The sequence below is a fragment of the Miniopterus natalensis genome, chromosome 4 (assembly GCF_054644295.1).
Source record: "Miniopterus natalensis isolate mMinNat1 chromosome 4, mMinNat1.hap1, whole genome shotgun sequence".
In the NCBI taxonomy this organism is placed as follows: domain Eukaryota; kingdom Metazoa; phylum Chordata; class Mammalia; order Chiroptera; family Miniopteridae; genus Miniopterus; species Miniopterus natalensis.
This window is the reverse complement of record NC_142084.1, coordinates 23,612,171-23,638,860: the sequence shown is the minus strand read 5'-3', so window position 1 is coordinate 23,638,860 and position 26,690 is coordinate 23,612,171. Positions and strand designations below refer to the sequence as shown.

The following is a 26,690-nucleotide window of genomic DNA, read 5'->3' as shown; positions in this document are numbered from 1 at the left end:
GACCACTTTATCATTATATAATGACCCTATTTGTCTGTTATTATACTCTATGTCTCTCTTTTTTTTTTAGTATATCTTTATTGATTTCAGAGAGAGGAAGGGAGAGGGAGAGAGATAGAAACATCAGTGATAAGAGAGTCATTGATCAACTGCCTCCTGCACCCCCTCCACTTCCCCTGCTTTCTTTTGATTTCCATTTGTATGCAATATATTTTTTATTCCTTCATTTTCAGTCTGTATGTATCCTCAAAGTTGAAATGGGTCTCTTGTAGGCGGCATATGGTTAGGCCTTGTTTTCTTTATCCGTTCAGCCACTCTGTGTCTGATTTCAGAATTTAGTCTGTTTTCATTTAAGGTAATTATTGATGGGTATGAACTTACTATTGCCATTTTGTTAATTACTTTCTGGTTGTTTTATAATTTCTTTTATTCTCTGTTCTTTTTCTTTTCCTCTGTGATTTGACCATTTTCTGTAGTAGCATGCTTAGAATCCTTTCTCTTTCTCTTTCCTGTGTCTATATAGTTTTTTTTCTTTGTGGTTAATATCAGGCTTATATAAAATATCTTATATTTATAACTATTCTAAGCTTATGATAACTTAAGTTTGAACACATACTGAAGCTTTATGTTTTTACTCTTCCCCCTGCATTTTTTGTTTTTGATGTCTCAATTTATGTCTATGTACTTTGGGTATCCATTAACAAATCATTGTCGTTTTAGTTTTTACTACTTTTATCCTTTAAGCTTCATACTAGATTTATAAATTTATAAGTATAAATCTATTGATTTACCCACCACCATTACAGTATTAGAGTAATCTGAAATTATCTATATGTATCTTTACCTTTTCTACTAAGATTTATATGTTCATGTTTTCCTATTAATAATTAGCATCTGTTTGTTTCAGCTTGAATAGCTCCCTAACAGTTCTGTATGGCCTATCTAGTGGTGATGAATTCCTTCAGCTTTTGCTTGTCTGGAAAAGCCTTCCAATTCTGTAGGGCAGCTTTTCCTGTTACAGTATTCTTTTCCCTCCCCCTTTAGCACCTAGAATATATCACGCCACCTTCTGGCCTGTAATGTTTCTGCTTAAAAATCTGAATCTGCTGACAGGCCCTGGCCAGGTGGCTCAGTTGGTTGGAATGTCGTCCGGACACCAAAAGGTTATGAGTTTGATTCCTGGTCAGGGCACATGCCTAGTTGTGCATTTGATCCCTAGTCAGGGTGTGTGCAAGGACAACCTGTCGATGTCTCTCTCTTCTCCTTCCTCTGTCTCTGAAAATCAATAAAAACATATCCTCAGTTAAGGATTAAAAAACTCTGCTGGTAGTCTTATTGGGCAGGTTCCCTTATTTTTTTCTTGTTGCTTTTAAGATTCTTTCTTTGTCTTTAACTTTTTTCAATTTATTAATTATAATGTGCTCTTGGTGTGAGCCTTTTGTATTCATCTTATTTGGAACTCACTGGGTTTCCTGGATCTAGATGTCTGTTTCTTGTACCAGGGTGGGAATTTTTCAGCCAATATTTTTTCAAATAAGCTTTCTGCCTTGGTCTCTGTTTTCTCTTTCTGACACCCCTATAATGTGATATTGGACAGCTTGTTGTCCCACAAGTCCCTTAAGCTAACCCCGTCATTGTTCAAGGGTTAACTGTATTATTATTGCTTTTGTTAAGACTTTTTTTCCTCATATGAACTGGATGGATAGTAGGCAACTTGAAAGCAGCTTATGCACTTGGAATCACTGCTAATAGCACCATAGAAAAATTGCTCTTTGTTTTAGAAATGTCTGGTACATAGTTACATTGTATTTTTTAAAAAATTAGTTTATTTCGGAGGCTCCTGAACTTTCTGGTTTTGGTGCAAACACTTAACTAGTTTGGTGAAAGCAACTTTGTCCTAACAGCGTGGTCACCATTAAAAAAATAATACACATGAATTAAAAGTAAAAATAAATTTTTAATTCTTAAAATAACGGTGATTACTGACGGGATGCGCGTGCCTTTTAGGCAGCATTGCACACTCTTCACACCGTGGAATCAGAATGGCCACCACCACCCTCTTTTGTGGTTCCATATTGACTTTTGTACAGTTCTTGGGTGTGTGTGTGTGTTTGTGTTTTCCGCAGCAACCACTAAAAATTCTTCACAAAGATATGCCACTGAAATCTGGAATTATCTCAAGTTCGTGGTTCACATAGTACCATACTTATGTTATCATTGGGTTTCCCTCAAATTGAAAACACCCTGTGAGGCCTCTGGGTATTTCCTGGGTGCTGGACACAGTGTGGGAGTTGTGGGCTTGTTTGATGTAATTCACAGGAGGGAATTCAGTTTTACAGCTCAGTGGACTTTTTCCAGGTCACAAAGTTAAGCCAGTAGCATGTGTTTCTCTTTCAGCCTTTCATTAGCCTAGGCCACATTGGTGTAAGGGATGGCTGTCTTACTGTCTGGAAGTACCAGCTTTTGTCCCTCCCCAAGGTGGCAGGCGCTTCATTCTTCATTCACCCTCTCTTCATTTCTAGGACTACTTCAGGATGTACTATCCTGTTGCTTGCCCTGGGGGACCTGACCTTAATTTGCTCCTGGGTAGTATGTTTACACACTAAGCTGCCCAGAAAATAGTCTTAGAGGAAGTTTTAATTTTTAAGTGATTAGGCAATGATTGTTTTTCTAGAGGCTGTGTTCAGTAATTATTCTGAAAATGTGAGGGAGGTGGGCTATTTATATTGCCGCAAAAAATGTGTTTGAAAAATTAAGCCCTAAAAACTTTGTGAATGTAATGTTTGTACATTCATAAATTGATTCATTCAAAAACAGTTTGTTGATGAATTGCTGTGGGCCACGTATGGTGCTGTATAGGAGCATACTGTCCATCCAGTGGACAGTTTATATTTGGCGAGAGATGAACTTTTACTTTGGTAGAGGTGACTACAGGTGCTCTGAGAAGCACAGAGAAGGAGCAGCTAAGCCCAGACTAGAAGGCAGGCCTGAGTCAGATTAAGGAGCAGTCAGAAAGAGTCTTCCAGGCAGGGGCAGAGAAGTGAGAGTTTATTTAGGGAACTGTAAGTCCCAGATGAAAGCTTACAGTGCAGGGAAGGAAGTAGTAAAAGATGAGGTTGGAGTGATTAACAGGACTTCATAGGCTATGGCTTTTTGAATTTATCCTCAAAGTTTTGGAAAGCCATTGAGGGTTTTTAAATGGGTGAATGACATATGATCAGTTTTGTATTTTAGAAAGGTATATTTAGGTAACAGGGTGAAGAATACTGGGAGGAGGTAGAAGTTTGTAAAAGTGAAAGCAATTAAGTTAGGGGGCTACTGCCATGATCTAGGTGCAGGGAGACAGGGACTTGACAGAGGCTGTGGCAGTGACACGGCGACGGGGAGGGTAAAGGTTGCATCCCCAGGATGCGATGCTGATTTGATGTGCTGGTCTGAGGGAGGAAGAGGAGGAATAGCCCTCAGATGTGGCTTGAAAACTGGGAGAAGTGTTTACCAAAACGGAATGAAGAGGAGGAAGGGTTACAGGAGCAGGGCTATGCGTCCAGTTTTGGACATAGGAAATTGAGTATCCTCTCAATAGTCACATGATGGTATCTGGTAAGCAGTTGAATATATAGTCCAAAGCCCAGAAAAGAGAAAATAGATTTACTGGTCATCAGCATAGAGTTAATAAAGTGAAGACATGGAAGAGGGAAGAAAAGGGACTTTGGATATGCTGGAGATCACCAGCTTACACAGATAAAAGTAGATAAATTAATGGGGAACCAGAGAAAGACCTGTTGGAAGAATAACCACAGACCGACCAATCCTTTCTCTGAATTTTACATTCTTAGTTTTAAAACTATTTGCCTCGTAATGTTTAAATCTTGTAATAGTTGCCATGATGGGCATTATTGTAACCACAGCGTCCATTCTGCACTGGCTCCGCCCCATTCCCATTCCATAGGAGCCGCGAGGTTTGAGCAGAGGACCCTTGTGCTCAAGGTGATCCCTGATTAGGCTCTGTGCCAGTCACAGGAGTCTCCTGTCCCTGTGCAGGGATTGGGTTCAAGAGTGTGGCCCAAGTAAGACATTCTTTGGGTGAGAGGGGTTGGTTAGAGACTGGCATAGGACTCAGCTGAGTTCTGTGGAGACCTCAGGGGAAATTTGCCTTGTTTTCAATGAAGAGCTACTTCTCTGTGTGTCGTCACACAGATGGAAGGCTAGACTTGAGGCAGCTCTGTTGCTACCAGCCTGAGACTGACATTCACATGAGGAGAGTGGAGGGCAGAGCAGAGAAATGGGGTGGTACCTCTGCAGGCACTGAGTCCCTTGCCACTGGACCTTATTGTTTAAGCCATTTTGTTTTATTTGGGTTGTTTCATTTTCAAAAAGGAACTTGTAAGTGCATGAAGGAATATATAAACCAAATTGATATTGTAGCTAGTTGTATGTTAATTGGTAGCTCTGCAGTGTTTTTGTTTTTATTTTTATTTTTATTTTTAACAATGTTATTGGGGTGACAATGGTTATATGAACATATAGGTTTCAGGTGTGTGTTTCTGTGTTATAAAATCTGTATATTGCTCTTTGGGCCTTCAGTGTATTTTTTAAAAACTTAAAGTATATCACCCTAGCCGTTTTGCCTCAATGGTTGTTAGAATGGCAGCCCATGGACTGAAGGGTTCAGGGTTCGATTCCGGGCAGGGGCATGTACCTCTGTTGTGGGCTTGATCCCTGGTCAGGGCACATAGTGGAGGCAACCAGGTCAGGTCAGTGTGTCTCTCACATCAATGTTTCTCCCTCTCCCCCTCCCTTCCACTCTCTCCAAAAAGCAATGGGAAAAAAAAAAAATCCTCTGTGAGGATTAAAACCCCTCCACAAAAACCTTAAAGTATATTTTCTAATAGTTTTGGGAAGAGGACAGGAGGTGAGTAGGGAATGATTTTAGAATTGTAAGGCATTCGAAAGAATGAGGGCAAGATTAAGTTCTAATGGAAATAGGGCATGAAATTGTTCATTTTTCATACGAATGGAATTAGTCACACCATTTTTACTAGTGCACAATACATATGTTTTATGTAAAATTATAAGAGTAGGAGGAAACTACATGAATTAACAGGTCTTTTAAGAAACTTATTAGGAAAATTATCAAATATATACAAACATAAAGGGAACAGAAATGCCCCCTCTCACTCCGAAGTGTATGTAGCACCAGCTTCAACGGTAATGATGGAGCCATGTTGTTTCACTTGTACCCCCTAACCCCGCCATTGGGGACTTTAAAACACATCCAGATATCACATTGTATCCAAAATATTTCAGTATGTATGTCTGACATCTAAACAGCTTTAATGAGTCATGGCTGACATATAATAAACAGCACATATTTAAAGTGTACAATTTGATAAATTTGGACATATGTCCACAAAGCCACCACCACAATCGAGATAGTGGACAAATCTATCACCCCCCTGGAGTTTTTGGGCATCTTTGTAATCCTTCTCTTCCTCACCCCCATACACTCCCCCAGGCAGTCCCCCCATGTGCTTTCTGTCACCATATACTAGTTTGCACTTTCTGTAAACGAGCTCTTTGTGCCGTTTCACTCAGCATAATTGAGATTCATCATGTTGTAGTCAATATATCAGTTCATTTATTTTTACTGTGGTATTATTGCCATGTCCCAGAGTAAATTTAACATAGTTCCTTATTACCATCTAACATCCAGTTTTTAAATTTCCCCATTGTCCTATAAGTGTGCTTTTATAGTTGGCTTGTTCGCATGAGGATGCAGACATGTTCACTCAGTGGCACTTACCTTTTTAATTCCTCCCCTTGCATCTACTCTAAGTTATTGGTTCATTATCTTTAATAATGATCTTACTGTGATGGCAAGTAATTATGTAGAAATCTCATGGGAAAAGACATTTTCCCTCCCCTCCCCCCATCTTTACACAATATTTTAAGGATGGCAAGAATTAGACAGTTGACATTCTTAATAAAGTTCCTTATAAAGAAAGTATGTTTCCAGGAAAATCAGTGACGCTGCTCCTGATGACAGTTAGCACAGATTGCAGCCGAGCGCGCCACTTCCTGTTTTTCTCTGCAGAGGCTGCTCTGGAATTCCCCTCGTTTGCCCATGATTTAAATCTTGTCTCTCTCACCCTAACACAGCACACCAAGAAAGTGCTCCATTCTCTAAATGCCTACGTGTGCCTGGGAAATAGCACATTTTTTAACTTTAAAATATTTACTTACATTCAGCATCTAGGCTTTTGGTTCATTGAGAATGTCTTAGGGACACCTCGGCCTTTCAACCTTTTCTGTCACCTTATAATGCTGATAATCCTTTATTTTTCTTTACCTTCTGTCTCTCCTTTTACTTGATCTACCTCATTAGAAATTAAGCATAATCAAATCTTTCTCATCTTCAAGGGAAAAAATTCAGTCTGATCATCTGACCTAATTTCCTCTCCTCCCTTCACTCTTGCCGTCTTTCTCTCCGCCCAGGTCAGACTTTCCTTCAGCGGTCTGCTTGGCCTCTCCGTTCCCCCCTCCTGGACACTCCGAGGTGCTCACTTTGTGCGGCTGCGTCCGGCGCACCTGTCTCCGTCTGCTGGTGCCCTCACCAGCTTTCAGCTGTGTTGCCTTCTCACTCTTAATACTTTCAAGAAGACACCTGTTGTTCCTCCTAACTTCAGGATGTTTCTTTTTGACCTTCTGTGATGGTTTATTTTCCTCCACCCAACCTTAAGTGGGTTCCTCTGTGCACTTCCTAGGAAGTCTCAATGTGCAGCTTTTTATGATGCTGGTGACTTCATTTCTTATCTCCATGTTCGCCTTTCAGAACTGTTTCCATATATCCACTGTCCCTCTGGATAAATTCACTTGGATGGCTCCCTGGTCCCTAAAACTCAGTGTGTCTTAGACTGAGTTTTTCCTCTTCCTAGAGCCTGGTCCTCCTGCTGGATGACCTAACCCAAGGAACTGCACATGTTGCTCGGATCTGAAACCTGCATCTCCCTTAACTTTTGCCTCTCGTTCAGGCCCCAAATCCAGCCCAAAGCAAGTACTGTTGATTTTACCTGCTGAACACTTCTTGAATCTATCCACCTCTTTCCATCTCTGCTGTTAGTTGAATCTAATTTCTTTTCACCAATGTTATAACTTAGTTTGGCCCCTCCAGCCTGCTTTCCACCTGCAGCTGTCATGGAGTAGTTTTTTTAAAAATAAAAAATGTTTTTAACTGATTTCAGAGAGGGAGGGGGGGGAGAGAGAGAGAGAGAGAGAGAGAGAGAGAGAGAGAGAAAGATAGTCTGCCTCCCTCCTGCATGCCCCCTAGTGGGGATCAAGCCTAAAACCTGGGCATGTGCCCTGACCAGGAATTGAACCAGTGACCTGGTTCATGAGACGATGCTGAACCAACTGAGTCACGTCGGCTGGGTGAGCCTTTTAAAACCAATGTGATTGTTTCCCTGCTTTAAGAGCTGTGCTCCTTCTAGCCTTCAGGAAGGAAGGACTGAAAGCTCTACTTTTAACATTAAAATCAAGGTGAGATTAGAGAAGGCATGAAGAAACCTTCCAATATGAAAGGAAAAGTTTGACTCCCAACTCAGTAAAGATCAAGTTTAAAAATACTGTTTTCAGTTTTATAAATTAATTACCTAATAATCATTATGATATAAGTTGAATCTTCTGTTCTTTGCTTTTCAGTGTGAGAGTCAGTCTCTTGAAAAATCAGTTTAGTCCTCTGCTTTTGAACATCCTCAGTATTGAGAATGTGTGTTATTGTATTTGTGAGTGTATATTAATACTCCTCTTTCACAAGCATATTGATTCACAGTCGAATCCATTCTTTCAAGAAACATTTCAGGGTAGGATGGGTGGTGGCCTGAATGCACCATGGTGACTGCTCTCCCAGTACCTTCCTGCAGTGACTCAACAGAATAAATCACTTAACATGGAGATGTGGGCCAAGTGTGGCCTCTGCTAAGCTCCAGACACCCTTCCGGAGGAAGCAGTGCCTCTGTGTGTGTTCACAGAACAAGGATGATCAGAATCCTAGTGGCCTGGAAGTAGATCTTACCCTGAGAAGGCCTCGGGCTGAGCCAGGCGGCCCCCTGCATACTGGGAAGCTTTGGGAAAGGTGCAGCCTGGCAGACACCATCTTGCAATTCTGATCTGCAGCAACAAAAGCTAGAGGACGAACAGAATGATCCACACTGGCTCCTAAAACTAATGCGTGAACTTTCCTGCTTTTGTAACTTTGTAGAAAATCACATGCAAATCTTGAGAAGCTGTCACCTGGGTCTGTCATGATACCTTTTTAGGATTTATCAGATCATACCAGCATTTCAGGAGATAGACATAAAATATTATGTTCAAAGGCAGACTTATCCAACAAGTTCAAACATAACTTGCTTTAGTTTTGAAGCAGACTGCAATTTCAGGAGGGTACTGTTGAAAGGGAAGTAAACGGGTGAGCGGAGCTGGGATTAGACCACTAAGCCAGCACACCGGCCCCTCCCAGTTAGATCCCAGTATCTACAGTCATGGAAAACTTGGGGCTGTTTTAACATCACTGAAAAGTTGTGCTCAGAATGAGTATGGTGCGGAATGCTGTATTTAAATAACAGTGTATTTGCTAACATTAATGGTCACTGATGATAATTTTATATTCCTCTTTTTTTAAAGAATAAAACTTAAATGGTTACTTATATAGTGATGGCCAAAGCTAGACCAAGTCATCTATTTTAAGTTCTAAATAACAACCTAATTATTTTGCTTTACCCATCATTTTTTGTGCATATATTCTCTTGGAAATTTTATCACAACTTGTAGGAGACCAAGATTCAGGTAGTTTTGTGTCCTGGGCAAATTTTTTTTTATCCTCACTAGAGGACATTTAAAAAAAATTTGATTTTAGAGAGAGAAAGGGACATGGAAGAAGAGAGAGACAGACATCCATGTGAGAAACATCAGTGGCTTCCTCCCATATGCACGAAGGATTGAACCTGCAACCTGGGCATGTGCCCTGACCAGGAATTGAACCCGTGACCTTTAGGCGTATGGGATGATGCTCCAACCAATGGAGCCACACCAGCCAGGCCTCCTGGGCAAATTTATTATATTATTAAGCAAAGTCCATAATATATACATCCATCAGAATAAGTATTTTGTTAATTAGATCATTTTCTCAACATATTGTTCTCATATTTCAGAAAAGGCGTCGTCGGATTGACCGAAGTATGATTGGAGAGCCAACAAACTTTGTACACACAGCTCATGTTGGATCAGGAGACCTGTTCAGTGGAATGAATTCAGTAAGTATATTGGTGGGACATGCCGATGAGGCCTTGAGGCGCAGGTGTATATGTTTTTAATGTTACACTACGCTAGATGCCTTTGTAGACATCAAACATACATACATAATGTCAACATAGAGAATAAAGTGACCAGTGAAAAAGTAATCGCTCATCTAGTTTGTCAAGCTACCTACTTGTTTCTGTTTCAGTACTAAACTCTTAATAGCTACCTTTCTCCTGAATACATACTATTTTTTTAATCCTCACCCAAGGATATTTTTTCCATTGATTTTTAGAGTGGAAGGGAGGGAGGGGGAGAGAGACATCAATTGGTTGCTTCCTGCACGAGCCCCAACTGGCGCCAGAGATCAAACTTGCAACTGAGGTACGTGCCCTGGACTAGGAATTGAACCCAAGACCCTTTGTTCCGCAGGCTGACGTGCCAACCACTGAGCCAGACTTGCCAGGGCTGAATATATACTTTAAAGGATTTGGCAGTAAGTTGGGAAGAATCAGAAGTAAAAAAGATCTATTGGCTGTCTTTTATAGAGATTTCAGCGAATTTCAGAATAGACTTTATCTGAACTCTCTTACTCCTTAATTTTATCTAAGAGAAAAACAGTGCAAGATACTAGATGCACCACCAACTGAGGGATTTTTAAAGAATCAGGGCTCTGCCTCACTCTTGCCCTGAAACAAGCCATTGTCGAGAGCCTCTTTCCGGTATCTACAGTAAACAGATGTCTAAATGATCCCTAAAGCATTTAGACCCGGAAAGTCATAGGCTTTTATAAACACAAAATTATGATCAGTTGTATATATTCACTCACTGGACAGCGTTAACAAAAGACTTAACAAGAGAACAAACTTTAAAAATAGGTAGGTGAGTATCCTGGATACAGCAAACAGGCCTGTCAGTTCAGTTACTAGGTAAGCAAAGGAATGACATTTGTATCTTCTGTGAAAGGAAACAGCTTGTTTTTAAATCAGTGGGAAAAGTGCTGTTTCACTCAGCTGCCGTTCGTGGCTGTGGAAGAAGTCAGGCTGCTGTCCAAGTAACGCAGGGGCTTTGCTTCTCAGATCAGCATGTGTTACCGAGAAAGACTAAATGGGAACCTGCGACTTGTTAATATGGTTATTCTAATACAGAGAAGTAGAACGCATGGTTTCAAACTTACTATATGTGATGAATTTTAATATCTATCTTATCAACAAATGTCTTCCCCACTTCAGGTTTTTAAAAACTCTGTATAGGACAAATGAAATGTTTAGTTCATGGTATTAACTTCTAAAATCTTGTTTATGCACAGTTCAGAATTTCCTTTAAGATTCCCATCTGGCATTGTCTCCACGAGCCTGTCATAGGTGTGTAGCTCTGTCACTTGCTGTCCGTGCAGCGCATCCCCATCTCTCTCTTCAGCTGAGTGCAGGGTCAGCGGGGCTGAGGGAGGGTCTACCCTGCAGTCTCGGGCAGCCTTCTGCTTACAGAAGTGGAATTTTTATGAAGTATTTTAGCCCTTTAGAACTTAATAAGCCTTTCTTAGTCATTGCTTATATTAGTGTGTTGCCGCTTCTAAAGCCATATGCAGCCCCCTGCGGCCCCCCAGCTCCAAGTTCTGTAGGCTGGGTGTTGTGAAATCCCTTTCCTGAACTATCATTGATAGTTCTAACTTGTAGAAGCCAGATTCCGTGAGAAAATTCTGTTCTCCTGTGCAATAATAGTGCAACTAAGACAGAACCACAAATAGACATGCTGTTTATCCAAGGAAATATTTTCTCTTAAGTTTGTCCATCCTAAGACCTGAGCAGCTGGAATTAGGACCATGGCTTGATGCATGTGAAGAGGCCACACTGGATCATTGGTCAAGTGACTTGTAGTTTCTCTTCCCCTTTTCTTCCTGAGACTGTCTTTCATACTAACTTCTTGCTAGAAAAGGTTTCTGTGACCCTTTTTATAGTATCGCCCTATTGTGTTAAAATATTTTATGTCCAGAGTCACCCAAACAGAATCAGTCCCCATCCTTTAGTTTGAAATTGAATTCACTTTTGGAGGAAAAAGAATCTCCATGGAATCATGTAAAATGATAGACTGTTTTTAAGTAAGCCTGGAACACCTATGAGCTACCTTGTAGCGGGTGTGCTGGCTCTTCAGGGTTAGGCCAGCACCTCAGGGCTCCCTCCTCTAGCACACTGGCTTGAGTCTCCCATCCTAACTGCTCCTGACTGACAGTAGTAAGATTGGACTAATGACACACTAAGAGCACCGCACAACTTGCAAATAACTTTGTGCTTTTGTTTCAGCAAAGAGAGAAAATATCCCAGTATTTATATGTCTCACAATCTATCAGGAATAGCACAGTAATGCAGTTAGCAGAGATGATCATATTAACCATTTTACCAGTAAGAGGCCTGATATTCTGAGAGGGTAACTAGTTTATCAGAGTTACAATAATAATAAGTAATTCTGGACTCGAGCCCAAGGCTTTGGATTCTCAGTGTCTTTTTAGTTTATTAGATTATATTAAGACTGTATCAGGTGTGTAAATTTTACCACATAGACTTACAATTTAGTCGTCCAATTTTATTTTTGTTTCTGAAAAATTCTAAGTAATTGAGGTGATCATATATGTGAGATGTATGTAAACTAAGATATTTAAGGTTGAAGAACTGAAAGCTGAGTTGATTTGTATCCTTTTAAAAATTTTTTTACTTTAGAGGGGGAGAGAGAAACATCAATGTGAGGGGGAAGCATCAATTGGTTGCCTCGCGTACTCACCCCAACTGGGGATTGAACCTGCAAACTGGGTATGTGCTCAGCCAAGCCACACTGACCAGGGCTGATTTATATTCTTTTTACTTCTTTTGAAATGTTACCAAGTGCCTTGTGAATTACGAAAATGATTTTTATTTTTTGTAGAGGAGTTGTAGCAAAAAAATGTTTTAATTACTAGCCTCAATATCTGCACCCTTACAATCAGAAAAATTTTATGTCTTTAAAAATCGATTATAGATTTTTTTTCTATAGAATAGTACCCTTCTGAAAAAAGTAACCAAAATGTTGAGACAAGAATCACTTAGTTGCGTTGGCCTTACTTCCTGACTTTTGTCCTGTTTTAGGTTAGCTCCATTCAGAACCAAATGCAGTCCAAAGGAGGCTACGGGGGTGGAATGTCTGCTAGTGTGCAGATGCAGCTTGTGGACACGAAGGCAGGATAGCCCCATCCCTTCTCCAGTGAGTACCCCAGGCTCAGACATGGCCAGCTGACAACGTAGACGGCCTTAATTAGGTATTGGGGTTGAGATATATATAGCTGACCCTTGAACAACACGGGTTTGAACTGCACAGGTCCACTTGTACGTGGGTTTTTTCCCCAGCAAATACTGTAAATGTATTTTTTCCTCCCTATGACTTAACATTTTCTCTAGCTAACTTGAAGAATACAGTAATACAAAATGTGTGTCGATCGACTTACTGGTAAGGCTTCTGGTCAACGGTAGGCTATTAGTATTTAAGTTTGAGGGAAAGTCAAAGTTATACACAGATTTTCAGTGGTGTGGGGAGGGGGGTGTCAGTGCCCCAACCCCCATGTTGTTCAAGGGTCAACTGTATTTTGGTGTTTTTTTTAAAAAAATTGGGAACAAAAGGCAGAACTATTTTACTTGGCTAAATGTTAAGTGATGGTCATAGGCATTGCCGCAGTTTGAATATTAGTTTTAGGTTGCTCTTTTAATGCATTAAAACATCTGATTGGGAGGCTTTGAGATTTGGGTGACAGGACAAAACTCACGTGTCCTTTAAACAATGAATATTGATGCACACAATCCTACATGTAGTGAAGTAATTTTATATTTAACACTGTGCTGTTGATGAATCTTTTATCAACTTTTAAAAAGGATGAACCCCTAAAAGTGTAAAAATAATTTGGGTTTTTCGTTTGGTTTTATAGGTCATTGTGAATTTGTTTTCTCTATTATTCTTGAATTATTGTGTGACTGCTTTTCTTTTCTTTTCAATAACAAAAGAGAAGTGTGATGGTGTCTTGTCCATCTTGTTGTGACCCTCCAGTGAGACGTACTGTTCTGCCAAGAAGCTACTGTCGGACGAACCCTGCATCTCCTTCAGCTGGCTGCATGCCTTTCACTCCTGGACAGAGTTCTTAGATTGTGGCTTAAATTTTAATTTGTATCAACATGGATCTGACTTTAGCATGATCTTTTCTGTGAATGCTAGCACTATTTTGCATTTTTTTATTTTAAACATTTCTCTTTCTACCTGCCTTATGATTTTATTGGTAAGCAAGGACCTGCTATTATGTCACCATTTATGTATATTTTGGAAGGTATGAGACCCACAAGCACAATGATCATTTTTCTTCACTTGAAATGTCAGCAGACTAGACATCTGCATGCTTTATGAGGCTGCTGTGTGGAGCCCGTGGGCTGGTGATGCTGCTGCTATTAGAGAAAGGTTAGTTGTGGTGCCAAGTCACACCCGTGTCACACAAAAAGGTAACTTGTAGCTTATTAGAAATACAACTTTTTGGTCTATTTAGTGAGAATTATAGTACAAGGCAAGTTTGCATTCATAAGGCCTTCATTCTGTTGTAAATGTTCAGTGTATTTATTGAGAGCAAGGACCTCTGAGTGTAAGCAGGGCGGCCATGCATCTGCGTGTGTTGTTAACACCCTCCATCCAGCTCTGAGCAGCAGCGGCTCGTTTCTCTGCACTCGTTCTGTCATCCGTCGCTTGCTTTGATTTTATGTTTCATGTTATGGTGTCTGGTAGCAGTTTGTTGAACTTCTGGCCTTTCCTACTAACTGAAGACTCAGTGGCCTTTCCACACTCCACGTATTTGGGGCAGTGGAAGTTGCCAGAGCAGCGTGCTGACCTGGCTGAATCATTGCCACTGAAAACCACCTGTCTGATGACTTTATGGAATTGGTGAGAAAACCTTTGCTTTGGTTCCAAATATGTTTATTCCACAAACTACTTCAGCTGTATCTGTAAATGCTTCTCCTTCCCCATAAGGGTATAACATTTAGCCAGTGAGTGGTTTGCATCTTTGTTAAAATGTAAATCCTGTGTCCAGTTCTAACTACATGTGGTCAGATTAACATTTCATGCAGTGAATGGGGCTTCATTGAAAGCTCAGAGCACTGAGGAATTAGGCAACTGAAACAGTGGTCATCTTCCCGTCTGGCTTTTTTAACCCCTTCCCCTTCACCGTAGTCCTCAGTCCTTGCGAAAAGGTAACTGAATAAGTATTAGGTTTGTGGAAGCAAAATACGAAAGCGTTTCTTCCCATTCCTCTGGAATTTCGCTTATGCAGTACTTGGGGCACCAGATTACTCAGTCCTTGTGCTTCTGGTTTTGAGCCTTCGGAGGTGTCAGTCTCCAGCAGAGAGAGAATCTGTCAAGGAAAAGCATTTGTTTAATAACTTCTAAACTATAATTCATCTGGTGTCACTAATGCAGTGTGTGGATATTGCATCCTGGAATCTACCAGAGCCTGCAGGGACACTGCCCTGTGCCAACTCTTAAGACTAAGACGGACTGGCTTTCCTGAAATCGTCAGCACTGGTGCCATTTAGTCCACTTCTGCCTTGACTTCAGAAATTAGTACACTTTTTATACTTGTCCTGGAACAGTAGTACAGGGAGCCACAGCCCCTTTCCCTGACTCATGATTTGAGTTTCCAATTGCTGTCTTTTCTGCTTCTCCAAGGACCAAAATACTCCATGTGCTATGGAGCGAGTCTCCGTGGAAAGCCGCAGGCTGTGCAGCGCCACAGGTAGTGCCCACACTGTGTATAAGGGCACAGGCTAAGGAAGGTGCCAGTGAAATCACGAATTACCACAAATTCTAAGTTAGGAACCTGGAACACAAATCCTTTAGGAAGGCTTGAAGGTATTTGGGAGTGCGGAGGAGGCAGCTTCCCCACATTCATAGGTGGGATTATAAATCTTGGGAGGTCATTTGGTCCCCTTAGCAATGGATTGCATTTTAAAATTGAAGCTAATTAAATAGGACAGACTGTTAATACTGTTGAAATACATCCTCATAACTGTTATGCAAGGGAAACTGGGTGAAGGTTTAACTAATGACATGGATTCTATTAGCAGTGACCCGCATTCTGTAAAACAGGTGCTTTCCCGTGATCCAGGCACCAAGCATAGAGTGGAAGTGTTAACTCTGGTGTCAGGATCAGCATTTCTGATGCAGCATTATCCCTGGGCCTTTAAAGATACTGAGAGTATATTAGCTTTCTCTTTGTTACTAAATTATAGCGGTTTCATTATAGCGAGCAAGTTTGCCTTGATTTTGTTTAAAATGACTTCTGCTCAGCACCCAAAAGATAAAATTGACATATTTTTATAATATAAGCATACTTTGTTTTGTACATTGTGTTCATTCTTGAATAAAGTGAGTTCAGTGTTGGCTTGTAGATATTAAAAAGAAAGTATTGATTCAATAAATGTTTTCTTTCAATCCTGGTTTGGATTTTCCTTTATTTCAAGGAATTATTTACCATTCTTATATTCTCAGTTAAGACTACTGTCGTGCAATAATTTACCACTTTTCTCTTAAACTTCACCTTTTAATTTAACAAATGCCTAGTCATAATGAACCTTAAATGTTTGGAAACAGGACTTGTTAAATACCCCTTTTCTCCAAATTTTCATTGCCCAGCAACATCACAAATGATTTTCAAATACCTATTCAACTTCCCATGCTGAAGCATTTTGTTCTCACAGTGTATGTAGGAGTTAAAGAATTTTCTTTCTTAGCCATAGTAGCCACATTTCAAATGCTTAATAGCTCTATGTAGCTATCAGCTGCCATTTTAGACAGTTATGGAACAGTTACATTATCACCAAGTTTGGGCAGGTTTGAGGTCCCCAGGGAATGTCTGTCAGTGTATGGAGATGTTTTAGGTCGTTACAACTTGAAGGGGTGCTGCCGCCTGGTGGGGGTAGAAACCAGGGAGGTTGCTCAGTACCTGTGGTGCACAGGACAACCCCACAATAAACGTCTGTCCAGCCCCACATGTCATAGTGGCCACAGCTGAGAATACCTGGATCTAGAACAAAGAAGATCTGTATACTCACCAAATACATCCTGAGATCAGGTCAGGTAGGTTGGACTGTATCATGAGAACTGCCACCCAGTGTTCTAAACCAGAAGAACATGAGAAAATGATGAGAAAAGAGTGTTTCAAAAAGTTTGATAATCTTTGTCCTCATTTTATGGCCAAAGACTCAAAGGAAACTGGGTTAAGATGACGTTCCTTATAAGACTGAACACTGACGGTGCAGTAAGACCTCCCAGTTAAGCAGGAAAGGAAGTCCCTGAAGAAACTCACTTTTGCGTATCAGGAGCTCTGTGCTGGAAAACGTTGGGTACGTTTTCCAAGGACATGCATAAAATGTGGAAGGAAGGGCTCATCAGATAAGCGCAAAAGGTAGGACCAATCTATAAAAACAGTATTAGGGACATCCGGAATTGGCTAAAATTTGTGAAAATGAAAAAACCTACAAAATTGATACAGACAAGAAGGAAATTATACCCTCTCCTTAAAACAGGCTTTCAGCAGACTGGAAAGAAAACAACTGAAATTTTACCTTCAATTTATTGTCTCTATCCAGAAAGGTTCAGCAAGAGAACTTAAACCATTAAGTGACTTACTAATCTGACTTTCTAAATTTGGGCACCATAAATTTTAGTTTTAATGGTGTTTCCAAGACAGTGCAGTTTTGTTTTTTAAGTGCTTCCTACCAGGCACATGCAACCTCTGGCTCCTTTTGATCTTTACCCGCATTCTCTCCGCCTCATCGTCAGTTTTCTATCTGGCCTGCCTTTGACGCCTAGAAGAAGAAGAAAAAAAGTTACTTCCTGAGTAAGAAGATGCAAACGTGTGGCCTGGGACCTCACAGCAGTTGCGAGAGTGGTGACCTTGTCTTGCAGGAAGGATGACGCCAGTCAAGATACTGTCTGATTCTAACCCCATCCTCTCACGGTAGTCCACGCTCCCGAGCCCACGGGAGCTTTCACAGCTCACTAACGTCCTGCGTTCGGGAGGCTCGGGCAGGCGAATGCCCGACAGCCTGCCTGGCCTGGAAAGGCTTCCTAGGCGCAGGGTTTCACTTTGGCTCCTTGAAAGGAGTAGCAGGTGAGATACTAATGTAAAATCTTCAGAGCTTCACCCTTTTCTTAATGTTCCTCACTTCTCCCATCTAAACACATTCAACCCTTGTATGTCTGTAATATCAATCAATTTTGTCCCATAAACACTTTTCACAAATGTCTACAGGTTCTGCTTTAAAGTTTCGCTACTTGTAAAGTGTTTTAGTCTGGGCTGTTAGAACAAAATACCCCGGACTGGGCAGCTTATAAACAGAAAAGGTTATTTCTTGTGGTTTGGGGAGGCTGAAGTTCGACATCAGGGCCAAGCATGGTCAGGAAAGGACACAGACCGTATCTTCTGGAGGCAGAAGGGACTAGGGGTCCTTCTGGAGCCTCTTTTAAAGGGCACTAGTCTCACAAGAGTTACCCCTCATGACTAAGGCTTCCTGATACCATCGCCTTTGGGAATTAGGACTTCCACATGAATTCGGGGGGACAGAAACATTCAGACCACAGCATAAAGTTCAGGAAATGAGAGGTCGTCCCTTGTAGGAGCAGCCACATCCAGCTTGTGTGTGACAGAGCCAAGGCCCCAGAGCACCTGGGCCCACAGCCCAACAGGAACAGCGACCACCACAGCCCAGGAGCAGGCAGTCCTCTTCCGTCCTCCCTCCTGACATTCCTGAAGGAAACTGACATGAGCGAACATTCTAGAAAAACAACATTGGTGAGTCAGAGATGAGAAGGTAAAGGGAATGCAGGATTCCAGTGGTCCAACCTGCGACCAATAGGAATTTGCTAAAACTCATGGAAGTTTCTTTTAAAAGGCAAGCAAGGAAAATGCTCTGAAAACAAGTAATGAGGTCTTCATTGTGTTTTGAAGTTTCAAAAAATTGTTTTTTAGTATTTATACTTCCACAGTCTTCAGTCGAACTCTGGGAAATCACGTTATGTCTCTGATTAGTCGTCCTGAGGATCCCCAGACTTCTTGGCAGCAGCGGTGAGGTCTAGAATGTAACGGAGCCCTCCCCTCAGACTCTGAAAGTACTTTGAACTGGTGGTGTACCTACAGCCAGACTCAAAGACGTGAGACTGCAAAAGATGATCAGACTAGCAAGGAATCAAACTTTCCACAAATCTGCCTGAAACACTTCCTTCAGTCTGCTTTGTAAGAAAAAGTACACTGGTCGTGTAACTCAAAGAAACCTCGGGATTTCTAGGCCTGAAGCAGAACTAGAAAGCAGTCTACCCAAATTAGAGCAAACGAGAACTTAAGTGGTTACAAAAAGCATAATTAAAGGGATGTCGTTTAATACCTGGAAGATTCATGCATTCAAATTTTTAGGTACTGGGGTTACAGCAGCGAGCAAAGTTCCTCTGTCCTCCAAGGAGCTGTCATCCTAGGAGTGGTGTGGGTGCAGAGACAGGAAGCCAAACGAGTAGAGAAAAGATTAGAAAGTGCTGAGTGCCCTGGGCAAACAGTGGGGATATGGGACAGGTCATAGTCACAGGACAATGTAAACTTTAGAAAAGCTGACAAAACCCAGATGTGAGACCGCAGAAAAGAAATGGAGGTAAGTGCTAATCTCTGCGTACAGACTGGGAGTTCATAAAGCACTGTCTGTTATAAAAATAACAGATGGAAATGGAAATGTAAAAATTTAACCCTAACTGCTTCGAAGAAAGACAAGTCTATTGGAAGCTTCATCTTTCATGGTATAAAATCATTTGTACAATTCAAAGTTGGTAGATCAAGAAATGAAAGTATGCCTATATTATTTAAAGTTAAGGAGGTAACCCTCAGAGAATTCAAATGCAAATAACTGAGTAGTGATCCTTAGAAGTAGGGATGGAGTGTGAGAAGTGGGTAAGAGACATTTTTCATGTGATGCCAGTCTATCCTGTTTGGATTTCATAATAGTAACATAAAACAGTAGCACTTTAAACAAAAAATATTAGGTGACATCAGCAGGGTAACTAGGAAGCTCCAGGCCCTTGTTTCCCACAGAAGCGGCCAATTAACAGTACATGGACCAAAAAGCTTTGTGAGAACTCTAGAAACCAGTCAAGGCGCTGCAGGAACCAAGCGAACGCATCAAAGACAAAGCCACCCTCCGATGGCCGGCAGAGTGGTTCGCCTTGCCGGCCTCACCAGGGCCGGGACCCAGAATGCCTGGAAGCACCGCGAGCAGCACCTACCCTGACGTTGAAGCCACCGGCGCTGGCTGCCTTCGGGGAAGTCAGAAGCCAGGACGAGGTTCAGGCTCTGCTCGGAGCAGCGAGTCCGCACAGGATTCAGGAAGTGCTGCCATCCTGAGCCCGCGACCCGATGCCTGTCCCTTGCACGCGCCTCCTGGAATAGAAAGAGCTCTTTGATCCATATTATTACTTTGCCATGAGCTCAAATAGGATTTGGTGATGATAGAAAATAACTACTTAGAAAGCTTGTTAGCAACTTAGCATGATGAAGGCCCAGGGTTACAGTGAAGGAAGCGCTTGACAAGCTGGAGTTAACCCGCGGTCGTTACCCTGAGCAGCCTTGCCCTCGGTGCAGTCTCAGTGCTGACTAGCACTTTGATCTCCAGGGCCCCAGGGACTTCATGGGTGACACACAGGAGATCTGGAGTCTGGGTTTTTATTAGGTGTGTGCAACTGCCCTAAGTGTGCTGCTGGACTCACCAGCCCAAACCTTCCATTGCTGCCTATTGGCTTTCCCCTCCCTCTCCAGTGGCAGCTCGCCACAAATTATTTGTTAATCTTTCTTGGAGTGGTTTTTGGCGTTAGAAAAATTGTGGTAAAACACACAAGCATAATATTTACCATCTTAACCACCACATTCAAGTGTACATTTCATCAGTGTTACATTTACATTGTTGTGCAACCCATCTCCAGAAACTTTTCATCTTGCACAACTGAAACTAACCTATTAAACAGTGCCCCATGCCCCCTCCTGCCCCCTCCAACTACTCCTTTCTCTAAGACTTCTCTAGATACCTCACAGTGATATCAGTATTTGTCTTACTGTTACCGACTTACTTCACTTAGCACGTCCGTTCTCAGTATAAACAAACATGTAGAAGACATTATGCTTGCTCAGTGAAGCCCTCAGAGATCCCAGAAGTGCTGGCCTGGCTCTGCCTCAAACTTCCTGCTTTTATAGTTTTCAGGTTCCTCCCCTCTCAGGTTGTCTCACAGTTACTACCATGAGTATGCTTCCCCCTAGTCTTCCACTCACCATTTAAAATTCTGACTTCCTGTGTGCTTTAACTTAGAAACAAAGTTCTGCGTCTCCTCAACAACTCAGGAATACAACTTCAGTGCATTTTCTATGTGGAATCAATTTTAGTTTTTGGAGCATCTTGATTATATTTCAAATAGTTGAGGTTGTCAGATAAATGACCACTAGATAAAGAAGGTTTTGGTCAGCCAAGACTATATGGGGCAAGACAATGAAATTCTAGAAAAGGAGAGACTATGGAAGAATTAAGGTAGAAACTATAGGCGTCAAGAGGGAAAAGAGAGAGCGTGACAAGGAAGAAAAAGCACATGACCTCTGCGGTAATACAGGCTACAATGACTCCGCACTTTCTAGGCGCTGGGCGTTTGCCCAAGGATTCCACGTGCGCGCACACACTCCGTCCCTGCAGCAATGGTAAATATGAGGTGGGTTCTTGCTGTTACCCTGTCTTGGGGATGAGAGAACTAAGGCACAGGGAATATACACAACTTCCCCACAGGTCATATAGCTAATAAATAGTTACCTACTGCTGGGAATTCCCACAAACCCAAGCTTCAAACAGCACAACTTCAGTAAGAGTCTGGGTCTCACAAGGCTGCAGTCAGGTGTCTGCTGGGCTGGTCTCCGGAGGCTTAACTACAGAAGCAGCTCACGCACGTTGTGGGCAGAATCCAGTTCCTTGTAGAACTGAGAACTGAGGGCTCCAGCTCCTTGCAGACTGTTGGCTGAAGAAATGTCTGCGCATCTGCACGTTCACTGCAGCATTATTCACAATCGCCAAGACTGGCAACAGCCTAAGTGTCTGTCAACAGATTGAATGGGTAAAGAAAACGTGGCGCGCACACAGGATATGATTCAGCCCTAAAAACAAGGAAATGCTGCCACTGTGACAACATGGATGAACCTGGAGGACATTCTGCTCAGTGAAATTAGCCAGGCACAAACACACACTGCATGGTGTCATTATATGTAGGATCCAGCGGCTGCCAGGGGTGGGGGGGGTGGGAAAAATGGGGAGATGTTGGTGGAAAGTAGAAAGACTGGGTGACGTGGAATAAGTTCTAGAGTGGTATTGTATGCCATGGTGACTATAGTTAATAATACCATGTTGTATACTTTAAATTTGCTAAGAGAGTTGATACTAAGTGTTCTCACCACACAAATTGTGACTGTGTGAGGTAATGAGTATGTTAATTAGCATAATTGTGGTCATTTCACAATGGATACATATATTAAATCATCACATTGTACAGCTGTACACTGCTATACAATGAATGTTTTTATTCCCTCCCCAATTTCCTATGTTGAAATCCTAATCGCAAAGGTATTAGGAGGTGGGGGCCTCTGGGAGATGATTAGGTCATAAGGGTGACCCCCTCATGAATGACATTAGTGCCCTTATAAAAGAGATGCTTTACTTCTGCTCTGTGAGTATATAGTGAGAATGCACCATCTAAGAACCACGAAACAGGTCCTCACCAGACACTGAGCCTGCCGGCTTCTTGATCTTGGACTTCCCGGCCTTCACGGCTGCGACAAGTAAAGCGGCCCAAATGGACTAAGGCTGTACACCTTAAAAACATACAATTTTACTTGTCAAGTATACCTCAATGATGCAGGAAAAGACAAAAGACACCAAACACTTAAAAAAAATCTTGTATGAAAAATATAAAAGCCCTTAAATTAAAAAAAACCCAACCAACAAAACCCCAAAAAATGGTGAGGGCAATAGAAAAATCTAATTAAATGGAGAAATAACTGGGTTCACAGATAGAAAGACTAAATTTATGAAGATGTTAATTTCCTTCAAAGTTTTATAAAATTTCAATAAAATCTCATTCAAAATTATGTGTGAGAGTTGAGAAGCTGGTGGTAAATGCAATGCAATGGAAATGCATTTGGAAATGCAATGATACAAGAATAGGTAACATATTCTTGAAAAAGAACAGGGTCAGAGAACTTTCTCTACCAGGTATCAGTACGTATTATAATACAGAGTTAAGACAACGTGGCCTAGGGAATGGGAAAAAAAATAGGCTGATGGAACAATACAGAGCCCAGAACAAACTCAAACATACACAGGCAGTTGATTTCCTGGAGAGATGGCACTGAAGGGCAGAACAAAGGACTGACCTTTTCAATAAATGGTACAGGGACAGCATGGAGGTGGGAGAAGGAAACCTGACCTCTACCTCACACTACACACAGTATCTATTCCAGAGATATTTTAGAGCTAAATTTAAAAGGCAAAACAAAAGTATTTCCAAGATAACAGAAATATATTAATGAACTTGGAGTAGGGAAAGACTTCTTAAAGAGATCACAAAAAAGCACTAATCATACAGGAAAAGTGATCCATTTGCCTAGTTTAAAATTAAGAAGACACCATTAGGGGTATGACAGCGGGAGAAGAGTCAGAGTGGGAAAAGGCATCTGCAATAGGTGTCTCTGGCTAAGGAGTCATATCCAGAATATGTAAAGAATACCTACAAATCAATAAGAAAAATACAGATTCAAAAAGCCACTTCATAGGCCCTGGTCAGGTAGCACAGTTGGTGTGTCATCCGATACGCCATGGTTGCGGGTTTGGTCCCTGGTCAGGGCACACACAAGAAGCAATCAATGAATGTATAAATAAGTGGAACAACAAATCTTGCCCCCCCCTAAAAATCACTAACTTAAAAACAAAGACATTTCATAAAAGCAGAAATCAAATGGACTACACAAATATGAAAAGTTCAACCCCATTAATAATCAGGGAATGAAAACAAAAACCATAACAAAAAAACACAATGTACCACCAAAGTGGCCAAAGTTAAAAAGACCTGAAATACCAGTAGTCAGAACAGATATGCAGCTGCCAGGAGTTTTTGACTGGTTCTTATATTACTTGTTTTTCATTGCTGTTCATGGTTGGGCCATTTGTATTTCCTGGAACATGTCCTTTAGGAGCCTGGAAAAGACCAACACTATCCCAAATCCTATGTCCAAAAGTACAAACACTGTATTAGGAAACAGCTTTATCCATACTGACCATTCATTAACTCAAAGATTATCCAAACAGAATCTATCTAAAATTCTGTATTTTCTGTGTGGAAATGCTTTGGTTTCATCACCTCTGTGAAGGAGTCTCCTGGAAAATTTTACTATGGGCTGCAGACTTCTCTGGAAAAATGGCTAAGAAACGACCTTGCTCTCACCTTTTTAGATACAAAGACCCTGGCAGAGTTACACTGTAGCACGGCGCCATCTGCTGGCCCCAATGTAACTTTACCATAACCTTTTGTAGCCCCAATTTTTTTTTCTTCCAAAGTTGTAAGTGTTCTGCCCAGGATCACCGGCCACCACTCCAAATAAAGGGCAGCACCTCGAACACTTCCCCATCGTCAGTTCCAAACCTATGCAGTTTTTCTATCATGAGGTTAAGCACCTTTTCGTGTTCACCGGTCAATTTCCTCTTTTACGAAGTACTTCTCTAGGTCTTGTGCCATTTTTTCTAGTGGGTGCTTTTTCTTTTGGTGTATAGAGGTACTTTATATATTCTGGCTAAGTCTTTGAAGGAAATAAAAATTACAATATATTTTTCAACTCTAGGCCTTTTCTCTTAAACTGGGGATCGAGCCTGCAACCTGGGCACGAGCCCTGAACAGGAATGAAACCGGCACCTCCCAGTGCAAGGGACAACGCTCAACCAACTGAGCCACACCAGCCAGGGCTGATGAACATGTTTTTAAGATAGTCAAATATATCAATCACTATCTTTTATAATGCTTTCTTATAAAGATCTTGCTTAGGAAACCCCCACCATCACTGAGATTTTGTCTGTCATCCCATGCACTGAAAGGCTGTCAGGGCACATGCCCAAGTTGCAGCCTCGATCCCTGATGTTTCTCCCTCTTTCTCTAAAAATCAATTTAAAAAATCTCAAAAAAAAAAAAAAAAAAAATCAGGTTACTTCTGTGTTTGTTCCAACTCACAGGTAAAGCCATGCAGGACTTGGAACTTTCTTTGTGGAAAGGCCTTTAAATGACAGACTCAACTTCTTTAATAGTTACAAGACTTCTGAATTTTCCTGCCTTTTTTTTGTTGTTAATACTCACTCGAGGATATTTTTTCCATTGATTTTTTTTAGAGTGGAAGAGGGACTAGGGGTGGGTGGGTAGAAAAACATTGATGAGAGACACACCGACTGGTTGTTCTGCAGGAGCCCAATTGGGGGCAGGGATCAAACCTGCCACCCAGGTACATGTCCTTGACCAGGAATCAAACCTGTGTTCCTTTGGTGCATGGGCCTATGCTCTAACCATTGAGCAACACCAGCCAGGGCCAAGTTTTCCTTCTTTATAGTTTTGGTAAGTTGTGTTTTTCCTATGAATTTCACCTACATTTTATTTATTCAAAATGTTTTATCTCTTTAGTGATTATAATCATAGTGATTCTTTTTCATTCCTAACATTGGTTTTGCCATTTTTCCCCCCTGACCATTCTCACCAAGAGTTTAGCAATTTTTTTAGTCTTTTAAAATATCTGCTTTAATACTTCTCTGCATGTTATATTTTCATTTCTGCTACTTTTTTCCACTTATTTGAATTTAATTTGAGGTTATTATTCTGGTTTCTTAAGAATGTTATATAGCTAATTCATTTTTAGCCCTTCTACTTCCTAAGATATGCATTTGAGGCTATAAAGTTCCCTTTAAGTATGGCTGTAAGTGCATCCAAAATGTTGATGCTCATATTTTCATTTTCCTTCAGTTCAAAATAATTTCTACCTTCCAAGTACCTGTATATTGGAAGTCTGAATGTGTAACAGTATTTAATATATTTAGAGTTCATGTTGCAGGGTTTATGAAATCTGACCTACTAAGGTTATGTGACTTTTCTGTACTGTTAAACTTCATTATAATAAAATGAGAGAGAAAATTATGCTTTTTTATTATTCATAACCTAGCTGTAGACCACTGCCTGAAAAGCTTGTACAGATGCATGCCACATTACATGTCTACATAATAAAATTCACAGTTGCCAATGCAAAAATTAATTTCTGCTTTCCACTGGGTTATTGGGATGTACATTACTTAACTGTCAAATTTTGAAATTTTTGTTACCAATTTCTAGTTCCATCCTGCTGCAGAGGGCCTTTGCTATAAGAATTCACTCTTGCCGAGGCCTGGTAGTTCAGCTGGTTAGAATGTCGCCTCCAAACCAAGGTTGTGGGTTTGATCCCATCAGGGCACATGAAAGAATCAACCAATGAATGCATAAATAAGTGGAACAACAGATCGATGTTTCTCTCTCTTCCTTCCTCTCTCCCTCTCTCTCAAGTTAATAAATACAATTAAAAAAAAAAAAAAAAAAAAAAAAGAGTTCGAACTCTTTGAAATTTGTTAATCATTTCTTTATGGCTTAACTTTGTAACCCAGAAATAATGTATATTTTCCAGGTGTTAAGTGTGTTAATTGTGTTGTTCTAACCTTCTGTATACTTACGATTGTCCTTGGAGGGGGATGAGTGTCTGCTTCTGTTATTTAGTGAGATGGAGCAACAGGCACTCGACCCTCCTTCCTGAAGTATCTAAAACACTAGATAAAATATATAAAACAATGCTACTTAAGACACTAAACATCAGGCGCTGAAGGACAGTAATCCTTGAGTGCACAAGATACAAGAAGGCATGGGACCTACTCCTGCTCAGATCTGCCTGGAGAAACTTCCAGGCCACACGCAAGGGAGGGTGAACCCAGGCAGAGCTCTGCAGTGGTGCAGAGCCAATGAAACAGGGGGTACTCCAGGGAGGTGAAAATGGCCAGAGTTCAATCTTTCATAAACTTCCAGAGAACAATTTCCAGCTCTTTCCACAAGCCCAGTTTAATATTAATACCAAAACTGAACAAGGGTATTATAAAAAAAAGCAAATTACAGACCATCCCTCTCTTGAACATGGATGCAAAAACCCTGAGCAAAACATTGCAAAATGAACCTAGAGATATAAAAATAACATGTCATGACCAAATAGAATTTATTCTAGCAAAGTGGAA

At 41.1% G+C, this 26,690-nt stretch overlaps 1 protein-coding gene and 1 long non-coding RNA gene across 4 annotated transcripts in view; one reads left to right on the top strand and one right to left on the bottom strand.

Moving 5' to 3' along the window:
* The window catches only part of CDC42SE2 (CDC42 small effector 2), a 60,723-nt gene extending 44,943 nt beyond the window's left edge, over positions 1-15,780 (top strand). For 2 of the 3 annotated variants that reach the window (XM_087816411.1, XM_087816410.1), the window contains exons 3-4: positions 9,207-9,308; positions 13,314-15,780. In XM_087816411.1, the coding sequence (XP_087672537.1) occupies positions 9,207-9,308; positions 13,314-13,451 (240 nt within the window). In that variant the 3' untranslated portion in view covers positions 13,452-15,780. Of the gene's footprint in view, positions 1-9,206; positions 9,309-12,407; positions 12,523-13,313 lie in introns of all 3 variants that reach the window. The other variant, XM_016197091.2, reaches the window with a different exon arrangement.
* LOC148093227 (uncharacterized) lies at positions 13,583-16,994 on the bottom strand. The gene is made up of 2 exons (XR_015714391.1): positions 16,401-16,994; positions 13,583-14,701 (listed from the first exon to the last, which is right to left on the bottom strand). It is a non-coding gene; the product is annotated as an uncharacterized LOC148093227 (long non-coding RNA).
* Between the last annotated feature and the right edge of the window lie 9,696 nt (positions 16,995-26,690).